Source organism: Cloeon dipterum, chromosome 1 (genome assembly GCF_949628265.1).
Source record: "Cloeon dipterum chromosome 1, ieCloDipt1.1, whole genome shotgun sequence".
Classification (NCBI taxonomy): domain Eukaryota; kingdom Metazoa; phylum Arthropoda; class Insecta; order Ephemeroptera; family Baetidae; genus Cloeon; species Cloeon dipterum.
Genome location: NC_088786.1, coordinates 42,172,611 through 42,183,827, shown reverse-complemented (window position 1 = coordinate 42,183,827; position 11,217 = coordinate 42,172,611). Strand labels below are relative to the sequence as shown.

Sequence of the window (11,217 nt, the reverse complement as noted above, 5' to 3'; positions counted from 1 at the left end):
TTCATCTTCTCCAATTCATCCTTTGTAACACTACCTTGGTCGATCTTCACCCCTGTCATAAAACGAGAGGCCACCAATTGAATGAACTTCAATGAATTTTCAATCTTCTCTTCTCCAACATCTTTGCCTCCATTTTCTCTCTTCAAAGAAATCTCTACTTTGTGCCGCACCATTGTGTCAAAGATTTCATACAGGTTTCCATCACCTTTGTGCTCGGCCAACAAAGTGAGATAGAGTGGGTTTCCCAGAATGTCTTGGTCTTTGAAGACTTTCATCAAATGGTCGATTTGTTGCTGATTCTTTCTGGTCACGTTCCGCAGAAACTCGATTTGCTTTGCTTCATCAAGGGGTTCGATCTCAATTATCGTCGAGTTTTTTATCTTCTCTTGAATGTGGTGCACTTCGTGAGGCCTCGTTCCGATAAAGAGTGGGACTCTTGCTTTATTTAATGCAATCAAAATATCTATGATTTTTTCTCTGAAATCTGGACACAATTCGTCGAATCCGTCGAGGAAAACAATGAGTTCTCTCTTCTTAATCCAGTTGTTGATGTCGTCAAGAGAATTGCAAGTTGTCTTAACGAGAAATTCGATTTCATTCACGTTCATTGCAGGCATGTCAAATAAGTAGCGATAATGTTTTTTGAGAGGAATCAGCAGTACTTTAAAACCTCCATCATGTTTGGTTAGTTGGTGCGCCATTTCTTTGAGAACGGTCGATTTGCCTGCTCCAGCAACTGAATTAAACAACCAGACAATGCTCGCTTCAGCAGAATTTTCAGCTGCAGATAAAGATTCTAATTCTCTGACGGGATTCAACGTAATCGAAGTTTCAATATCACTTAATATTTCTGAATTTTCAACATGGCTCATTTCCTGAAGTGGACTCTCAATTGATTTTTTGTTTTCCTCAAACAATCTTTTTGCTATTTTGAATAATGTATCAAAATCGATCTTTTCCCCAATAGGATATTCCTTAGAATTTTCGAAAGTAACCATTTGGTCACAGGGGATTTTTGTCGTTTTCAGCTTGAAATCGGGTTTTACAAATGCTCTTGGCCAAACCGGAAATTTTAAGATATACTGCAAAGTTGAATTGAGAAGAACAGCACTTTCTCTATTTGACTCACGAGTTAGCAGAGGCTCCAGAAGTTCTTGCAGGCTTTTCTCACCGATCTTTCCAAGTAGTTCAATCAACTTCTCTGATGAATCTGAGAAAGAAGTAATTAAGTATGCGCATCTTTTGATGAATCACGTTCTGTCTGAACTTACCTTCATATTTTAAAATCAAAACTAGCCAGCCACTGTGGTTTGTTGCAGAGACTTGTAAATCTTTCACGTCCAAAGAAATCTAATTTAAAAGATATGAATTAATCTCATCTTTTGCATTAGTTGGAATAGAGCTTACACTGTCAGTCTTCGGTGCTTCCACGTTAACAACGAACAGAATTTTCGGCTTTCCTATCAATTTGTCGTTTCTAGGGCCGACCAAGCTGTAGAGGATGTCTGCGATTGGACGAGCATCTTGGCCAACACGTACACAAACCTCTTTCTGTTCGTTTTCAAACACAGGACCAAATATGCAGGTCAAAATGCAGCCCACGTCGGGTTCCAACTCAGATACTGTAATACCAGAATTAAATCAAACTAATTTATCGCCTTCGTTGGCTTCTGCTCACCTGTCTTTAAATAAAACTCCAGGGATTTACTACTCAGTATCCAGTCTGTAACTTCGAAGTCCAGGTTCTGAAGAGCTCTTGTCATTTCTTGCACTTGTTTGTTTCGGACCACTGATAAAATAAAACCTCTACGACCCCTGATATCTTGTCTTTCATCTGATTTCCAGGAGAAGTTGACGGATTGTATTTCATTTGAGACTTTGCTCACGTTACCAGACCCATCAGTGCTTGAAGAAGGTTTTGCTGGGATTTTAGCCCTAAAAAATTTAACTATTAGAAACTGATATACTTTTTGTTGGATTGTGTGGAGAGTAAACTAGGTTTGCTCTTATCTACATTTTTCCGATTAATTTCTTTGTGACACTCACTTTGAGATAATGAATTTTATGTCTTGTTGAAACATTTTGAGCTCTGGTGTCTGCCCAATATGAGTGTTTTGTGCCAAGTTCACTGAATAGCGTGACTCTTGATGCATGCGATTCTGAACAATAGTGAAAAATTGCAACAAGGACTCATCATCAGCTGTGTTCAGACACGCGCAGATGTTTCGGACTAGCCATGAACCATTTTCATCAGTGTTAGCCAATGTCGCTGTAGGATTTTTAAATTTATTAACGTTACGAATGAGGAATTGTTGCGGTAAAAAAATACTTTCAACTGTCGAATAGAACACGACATAGTTGTGCATTCCTGGGCGATTGGTGATTCTGCATGAATTCTCGTTTTCATAATTTACGCCTGAATTCTTCTTGACGAACTTTGAATCCACCAACATCCCCCGACATGGCTGAAACATGAAAGAATATTTTGTTATGACTATTTTGCAATATTCTTTGTTTCTTTTGTTAATAATTATGAATTTTGAGCTTACCCCAAAATTTACAACTTTCAGACATTTTTCGAATTTCCGTAGCTTCTGCAATGAGTCCAAGACCTCATCTGTTGTGAAACATTCGTATTTGTTTGTTTCACTATCTAAAAGGTCTGTCAATATTGTTCCGTTTTCAGTCCCATGAGAGAGAATGAAAAGCACGAAAACAGAGGGCACGTCATCTGAATCAGAAATGTGATCATAATCTCATATAACTTTTAATTTGAATGTGAAACCTTTTGAGTTAAAGTACTGTAAAAGCTTTTCTTGGTCACCCAGAAGTTGAAGCAAAGTCTTTTTGTTCGGTGATCGGAAATTACGGAAATTGCAATTCCGGTTTTCCCCGAAGATACTCTTCAGGCGATCAACGTCACAAGCGTCTCCATTTCGGATCAATTTAGGATCGTTTTTGAAATCGTAGTGAATGACCAGGACACAAACACTTGAAAAAACGATGTTAGTTTCTAAATATGTCTAAACTCAGGAAAAATACTTGTCTGCGTTTTTCCTGTTGACAATTCCATCTTTTTCAGATTCAAAAAATCCTAAATTCGCAACCCCTTTAGGTCGAACGTGTGAATTGTCTGGAATAAATGAAGACCAATTATTTACCAACTATTCTAATACATGTGATGACAGAGATTGGAAATTTTAGTAGTAATCACGCCTGTATAGTAATACCTCTATAGACATTCTCCGAGACATTAAGCGAATCGATCGGTTTTTCCAAATCAATTTCTTTGCGCTCTTGTGGCAGAACGAAAGGAGTTGCTCCTGCAAACACATTGTTATTCGAGGGGCAATAATTTGGATTTTCAAAGAGAGATAATGTTTACACACCTCCCGGAGATATTTTGGCAGAGTTTGACTCCTCCGATCCTTTTGAGGCCGTTGAAATATCTTTATTACTCGTTTGCTGATTGGATTCGGCACTCTCTAATTGTTTGTTTCGCTGAAAAATTTCCGTAGCAAGTTGGTTATTTAGCATTTTCTAAGGTTTTTGGTTCTATAAAACGTAAAAGATCAAATGAAATACAATAATATTAGATGTTCATAGAAATAAACTCTTGACGTACCTGCTGCTGCTCGTTCAGTTGCTCTCTTCCTGAAGCGACAGAATCATCCAAATGTTTGTATTTTTTTGGAACTTTGATGTTGCATGTTCGAACAAACTGTTGCAATTCTTGGACGGAGGAGGCAGTGGCAAGAACGAGACATTCTTTATACTCTGCCTTGGTCAGCAAGTGCTCGAAATCCTTGTCGGGTTTTTGGTCCTGGAAGAACCCATCGTCAGGGTCAACCTCCAAAGACTCGTGCCATGCTGATTGGAACACAGCTCCCCAGAAGTGTTGTCCAAGAGAGTCCCAGGCCAATCCCGGATTCGAATGTCTTGCATTTGGTCTTGGTTTCAAAAACCTTGACGGTACAATGAAGTAATTTATTTTGGTTCTCGTGTCCAAACAGTAAGCGAAATATTTTCCTTCCGTTTGCATCTTACTGGGATGTCTACAATGTCGTTTTCACTAGCCGTTATATTTCCATTTCATCATACAAACTGAAATCAAAGAAAGCGAAATAACGAGCGAATTAAAAAAACCTAATTACTGAAAAAATTCAAGAATAACAATTTATGAAGTATGAAACAAGTTGCAATTCTCAAGAGTTAATCCTAAAACATATTCTTATTTTGCTGAACAGACTATGATGTCGTCAGTAAGTAATTAGATTTTTGAAAGCACGTATGTTATGTACCAGCGGGATGTAACCAACCACTTCAAAAATTATATTGTATATTTTTGATACAGAACTTTCTGAATCGTCGGCTTATTCAACAATTTAATTTTTATAACTTCACTTCGAAAGCGGCCGGTTTTCATTGAATTGCGCCGCGCGATCTCAGTCTCTCTCCTGTATATCTCGCAGTGGCTAACTGCACGCCAAACAGAGGGGGAGCGGCGGTGGTAAAACGCAGCGCAACTGTCTTAAAATTAAATTTATTGCGAAAGTATACGGTGGCGCCATATTTGGCGGCTTCCAACACTAGGGGCTTATGCAACTTGTCAATTTGAAGAAAATCGGCACTATTACAAATTATTGGAAGCAGGGGAGAGCTATGCCACATGGGAAAAACCCCTGTGTGTGTTTTGATTTTGTAAAAAAGAATAAAAATTCATCAAATCCAGAGAGAGCACCTGCAGACTCATCCTTATCTCTGACATCATCCAAAAGTTGGACTTTCGCATGAGGTGACGGCACAGGCCGATAATCAGATAATGTTTCCAAGGCCAGCAAACGCGCCGCTCTTTCTTATCAGCTGAGCTATTTTGTAAGTACTTTACTTATCTCACTACGAAAAATCAATCAAAGTCCGTTGGTAACATCAATAATTTGCCATTGTAGAAGAAAATAAAAGGGTAAATGAGACTCTCCGCCTTTAAAAAAATTATCTTCTTAAAAGGCACTGAATTAATTAAAGACCACTTTTCAATTTTTGTTTCGGCCTCAAAAAAATAAATTAAGGTCAAAATTTTGTTCCACTATTGTAATTCCAGGACAGTGACTTCTTTACATATATTACTGTGAAGCAATGGCGGAAACATTGTTATAAAAATCTTGTTTCATATCTTCCCGTGTAAAAAAAACGGCAGTTGCGAGTAATTGGCGCAAAACCCGAGCAATCGACATGTTTCGTGGCGGGGAGGCGTATTTTCAAGTCACAAACCAAAAGTGGTCCATGCGTTAATTTTTTTTAAAAAAAAAGATACTCATGGGGACCCCAGCGAGCAGAGGGGTAACCGCGGTCACTTTTCGGTCACCTGACGAAAGTTGAGCAAAGTGTGGTTTTGTGTTTCAGGCATGATCCTGATTCATGTTTCATTGGAATTTTTTTGAAATTTTGCTTGGATCATGCAAATTTTGAGTGCCCAGTCTTGGGCACCCGATGGGCACCTTTCGGTTACCCGGAGCGGGCAGGGGGTCACTTGCGGTCACCTAACAAAATTAAAACTAAGGGTGATTTTGCATTTCAGGCATGATCCTGAATCATGATTCATTAAATTTTTGTCTAAATTTGGCTTGGATCACCGAAATTGCCACTGCCCAGTCTTGGGCACCCATCGGGCACCTTTCGGATACTCGGAGTGGGCAGGGGGTTACTTGCGGTCACCTAACAAAATTAAAACTAAGAGTGATTTTGCATTTCAGGCATGATCCTGATTCATGTTTCATTGGATTTTTTTTAAATTTGGCTTGGATCATGCAAATTTTGAGTGCCCAGTCTTGGGCACCCGATGGGCACCTTTCGGTTACCTGGAGCGGGCAGGGGGTTACTTGCGGTCACCTAACAAAATTAAAATTAAGGGTGATTTTGCATTTCAGGCATGATCCTGAATCATGTTTCATCGGATTTTTTTCGAAATTTGGCTCGGATCACCGAAATTGCCCGTGCCCAGTCTTGGGCACCCATCGGGCACCTTTCGGATACTCGGAGTGGGCAGGCGGTTAACCATGGTCACTTGCGGTCACCAAAAAATTAAACTAAGAGTGGTTTTGCATTTCAGGCATGACCCTGAACCTGGCTTCGTTGGAATTTTTTATATTTGGCTGGGATCACCTAAAATTGCCAGTGCCCAGTCGTGGGCAACCATCGGGCAGCTTTCGGGTAGCTCGGATCGGATAACTGCGGTGTGACCGGATCATGAACTGTGTTCGTAAAATTTTGGGCACAGAAAAAAAATATTGTTTTGGTTATTGTTAGGAATGAAAAATAAATTTTTTATGCATTTTAATATATGATTGCTTAAAAGGGGCAACTTTTGGTTACCCAATGGTTAACCAATGCGCGGGCACTTTTTTCCTTTACTTGCTTTTTTACCCTCAAATTTTGTCAGTTTTTCGTCACCACAAAAGTTTTAACTTATTTTGGAAAATATTTTTGTAAAAGTAGTAAAATTACACAAATAAATAAAAAAACTTTGATAACCAAAATGGGTTAACCAATGGGCAACCAATGAGCAACCTAAAATAACCACCGTAAATTCTTGAGTTCATGTTTCGTAGAAATTATTTTTTAGAAATTTATTTGGTTATAACACTAATTAGCATTTCAAACTCTTTAAATTAACTCGTTTTGAGCACTTATTCATGCTCAGCATTATCGCGCGCGTTTCTATGTAACACTCGTCAACCGCGCGTGTGGCGCCACTGTCGGCAGCAGCACCAGCTGCTGCTGCCGGCTGCCTATGGCTGATCTGGCTGATCTGGCTCAGTTACTGACTGACTGTAAACAAGCATGACGGTTGAGACGCGCTGCGATTGCATCATCATTGTTAGCCGATTATTTCGCCCTGATTTCGGTTGCATTTCGGCAAATCGACAACATCAACAGATACTTGGACGGATGGTCGATGTTCCTGATATTCCGAAAGGTAAGGGTATCATTGAATTTACTTAGGTTGGGGGCTACAAAAATACGCGAGCGGACACTGACTTCAAAATATTCATTTTAAATTGCTTTTTAATCAATCCTGTGTGTCAGCAGGCTTCTACCGCATCCCGCCCTGATGTCCTTGTTGGGAATAGCTGCCTGTACACGATGGCCATCCGGTTATAAGCCTGGAAAACTTAACTAAACATCGCCCGCATATTATCCAGGTATGTAGTTGAATACATGGCAAAATTAATGAGTAGAAAATTGTTACTTTTTATTTTATTTTGTAGAGTTGTGTGCTGTTGGTTCGATTTGCTTTTGCTACCGACGTGGAATGCGCTGGGACTATGAACTCCTGCAGAGATGAAAAGCAACGAACCCACATGTTTTGGCAGGAAGCGCGCTGGACGACATGGGTAGAGGGTTAATTTGTGGTAATCTTTGTATGTTTAATGGCTATTTTTGATGATAAATTTTGTGTTTATACCTTGAAAATTAATTTTTACAAAGTTCAATTTGCTGCTTAAATACTTCAATTTTCTATTGTTATGTTTGTAACAACTATAATATTATCCCATAACTATTTTTGTGTTTTGTGATTTAGTTTGGAATTGCGGCATATTTTTTAGTTCAAGTTGGCTTCCTCTTGAAGTAGATTTTAGTATAATTTCCAAGACAGTTAACTATTGTGGCAACTAAATTTTAAAATCAATTACTTATTGTCAGATAATCATCGTGGGTTTAAAGTTAAAAATTGCAAAAGCCTTAAAGTTTTGAAATCAAAAACAACAGATGAGCCACCACATACTGATTTTAATTGCACTGTGGTTTTTTTAAATACTGTTACCGTGCCTTCTTGACTAAAAATCATTAATTTTAATGTGCTGAGAACCATAACCAGTTCAACCAATTACCCTAGAACCATCAGCAGATTGAAAATATATATACAATCAGGTTTAGACGATGGACGGTTTTGGTTTCCAGCACATCAAATAGAATTATTTTAAGGGTTGAATGCGCAGCATCAGGAATCTTATTAAAATCAAAAGTAACAGCTGGCAGCCAAGGGGAATTCACAACTTCTGGTGAACTCGTACAATTTATATAATCATCCAACATTATTTTTGCTTTGTTGCTGCATCACCTCATAAATTAATGTGTTATTATAGTTTAAATTATTAGGTTTTATTAACTTTTAAGTGTGCAGTTCTTCAAAGTCTATTGTACGCGATTCTATGGGTTTGAAAAATTTTTGTTTACATTATTTATTATTTATTTGTTTTTGCTTATTGTGTTATTGAAAGGTGGAATGTAACTTAACTGTATTGAGGTATCACCTTGGAATTTTCGCTGCCAAACCCAGATTTCGATACTGAAAAACTTATTTTTCCATAAATTTGCAATTTGAAGGTCAAGGTCACCTTTCTCGACCTTAAGGGATGGTGGCCTCCTTAGATTTTTTCAGGGTTCAAGCCTGAAATGTAGCCCGTGAAAATCTGAACAAGCACACCAAGTTTCAGAAGTGCAAAAATAGTTTGCTATAATTTGTTAAAGAAAGTTTAATTTAGGCTTGATGCCGCTCGATCGAGCATGCTCGTTAGTCGGCGAGTTCGCCTATCATTTGTCGATAATATTTTTACCCATTCCATTTGATTAGGCACAACAAGAGGACCAAGATTTGACATAGTAAGGTCAAAATCGACCTTCAGGGTCTGACCCTGACGAGACCCTGAGATAATAATTTAGAAAATGTCCAATTTCATCAAGAATGGTGTCTTTTAATAGGTTTTCGCCGCTGCACAGCTCAAATATAGAGCCTAAACTGCCGAATGACAATCCTGAAACCGGTTCTTGAAATAATTGTGGAAGCCATTAATCCTGACGTGATGTTAAATGTTGTTAAAATTGAAAATCAGCAGTTTTGGCTTTATATTAGAGCTGCAGAGCCTATAGAAAGACACTAAGTTTGATGAAATTGAGTTTTTTTAAATTTTTATCTCAGGGTCTCGTCAGGTACAGACCCTGAAGGTCGATTTCAACCTTAATATGTCTACCCTGGGCCCTCTTGTTGTGTCTAATCTAATGGAAAATGTAAAAATAGTCTTGACGAATGATAGGCGAACTCGAAGACTAAAGGCCGTACTCGATCGAGCGGCCTCGAGCTGGTTATTAAACTTCAATTAAAATTGCACCTTTGAAACTTGGTGAGCTTGAGCAGAATTTCAAGGGCTACATTTCAGCCATGAACCCCAAAAAATCTAAGGGTTCTATCATCCCTTAATTTTGAATTTTCGAAAAAGGTCGCGAAAGGTGACCTTGACCTACAACCTGCAAATGTTTTGAAAACTGAAAATTTGTTCAGGATCGAAAACAAGGTTGGACAGTAAATATTTCAAGGTGATACCACAACGCAGTCAAGAGTTACACTTCGCCTTTCAATTTCTGAATTCATGTTCCGGGGATTTTTAAGAAATTGTAATATTAGGGAATGGATGGTCATTGATTTATAAAATGTTTAATTTTGTGATTTTTACTTTGTTGTATTGAAATAACAAATAAAAGTGCTGCCCATCTGGCTGCCCACTGAGGGTAACCCCAAGCGGGCACCCAATGGTTACCTTTTGGCTACCTCTTACCTCGGGCTGTCATTTTGCGCTATGCTGAAATTTATCTTTTTTAATGGACAAAGTCAAGTGACCTGCCACCAGTGCCACCTGACAGCCCTAGATAAAAGGTGGCCAAAAGGTAACCATTGGCTGCCCACTGGTGGTAACCTCAGCCAGGCACCCGATGGTTAGCTTTTGGTCAACGAACATTCTCGGCCTCTCATTTATTACGCTCCCTGAATTCAGGTATACTTTAAATGTAAATATAAGGAGATTCTATGAAAGGTCATTTAATGGGTGCCCATTTGGTGACCGAATTCTGGGCATGACCACTCGCGGGTGCCCGAAGGGTTGGACATGCGGTATAACCAATGGGTGCCCATCTGGGTGCCCACGGGGGGTAGCCGGGTGACCGAACGCGGGCACCCAATGGGCACCTTTTGGTTGACATTTTTCTCGGTGGGACGTTGGTGGCAGCGGGGGCGGGCAGCAGAGGCAGTCTGGCCTGCAAGACGCAGAATTTTACAGCGAGTCTGAGGAACTTTATTTTCCCTTAATACAATTTATCGGGGCCGAGTTATTAAATTTTAAAACGCGATTTGTGACACTTGCAAATTGTCGATTTCGGGGCCCAGGTCCCAGGTGGGGACCTATATGAGTCCAACACGGCACCGATTTTGGTACCTATCGACGCCCACGATGAGGCGCATCCATCCCGTGCGCGAGGTTATCAAAATCTAACCATTTTTTATTTTTTACGGCTTAAATTTCCAATTTGTTGATATTTATAATGATATCCGGCGGCCAGCATATATCCGTGTTCCAGGGCAACAATTCGAAAAAGGCTCTCAGTCAACGCGAATTTTATCTGGCATCATTTTGTGGTCAAATACGAGCCGATCTCTGACCAAAATCTTAGGAGGAGATAATTTAAAAAAAAATGAAAAACGTGATTTTTTTCTTTTGAATATGACAGCCATTTGAAAATTGCCGATTTTTTCCAAAGATAATTAACAGCTCTATTGCACGAAAAGGATTGCTGCTGGTATGGAAACCAATTTTGGGTTTTGTCGCGCCCATAGGTAATTTTTTTATCTTAGCGTAGCAGCGTGACGCGTTGTAGAGATGAAATGGTTTTATTTTTATTAAAATTCGGTCATTCGTTGGATCGTTTACCACGAACCCTCATCGGACTGGTCTTGGACGGGGCTTTCACCTGGGATACCCTAATAACCTTTTTCAGGGTACCTCGACCTGAGATCCGCTTCCAGGCCGAATTTTTAAGCTTATTTTACTAATTTTTAGCACTTTTGGCGATGCTCAGAAACTATTTTATATCTTTGCCTTTCAGGTCGCGCAAACTGAAGACTTTTTTGCTATCGTCGCCGCATTTATTTGAGTTCTTTTAGATAATTTCGGGACGCAAAAGCCACCTTTGAAAATAAGTTTAAATAATTGTAATTTTAGGACGGAGGAAAATAAATAAATTTATGCGACCGTGTACCAGCTGGTGTTTTTTCTTAAATCAATTTAAAAAGTCATCAAGCACGTGTTAATGTTAATCAGGATTTTTTTACAAATTGTAGAGGTGTTCAAACCCGGATTCCTCCCATAGGCGAATTTAAAAAAACAA

At 39.1% G+C, this 11,217-nt stretch overlaps 1 protein-coding gene and 1 long non-coding RNA gene across 2 annotated transcripts; one reads left to right on the top strand and one right to left on the bottom strand.

The window, feature by feature from the left end:
* Window positions 1–1,646: 1,646 nt before the first annotated feature.
* LOC135943543 (uncharacterized) lies at window positions 1,647–2,985 on the bottom strand. The gene is made up of 5 exons (XM_065490119.1): window positions 2,786–2,985; window positions 2,550–2,731; window positions 2,330–2,465; window positions 2,047–2,269; window positions 1,647–1,935 (listed from the first exon to the last, which is right to left on the bottom strand). Exons 3-5 carry the CDS (start codon window positions 2,451–2,453, stop codon window positions 1,647–1,649), a joined length of 636 nt encoding a protein of 211 aa, XP_065346191.1. The 5' UTR covers window positions 2,454–2,465; window positions 2,550–2,731; window positions 2,786–2,985.
* Window positions 2,986–5,345: 2,360 nt separating this feature from the next.
* On the top strand, window positions 5,346–9,788 carry LOC135933977 (uncharacterized). The gene is made up of 3 exons (XR_010574045.1): window positions 5,346–6,976; window positions 7,090–7,202; window positions 7,269–9,788. It is a non-coding gene; the product is annotated as an uncharacterized LOC135933977 (long non-coding RNA).
* The last annotated feature ends 1,429 nt before the right edge of the window (window positions 9,789–11,217 follow it).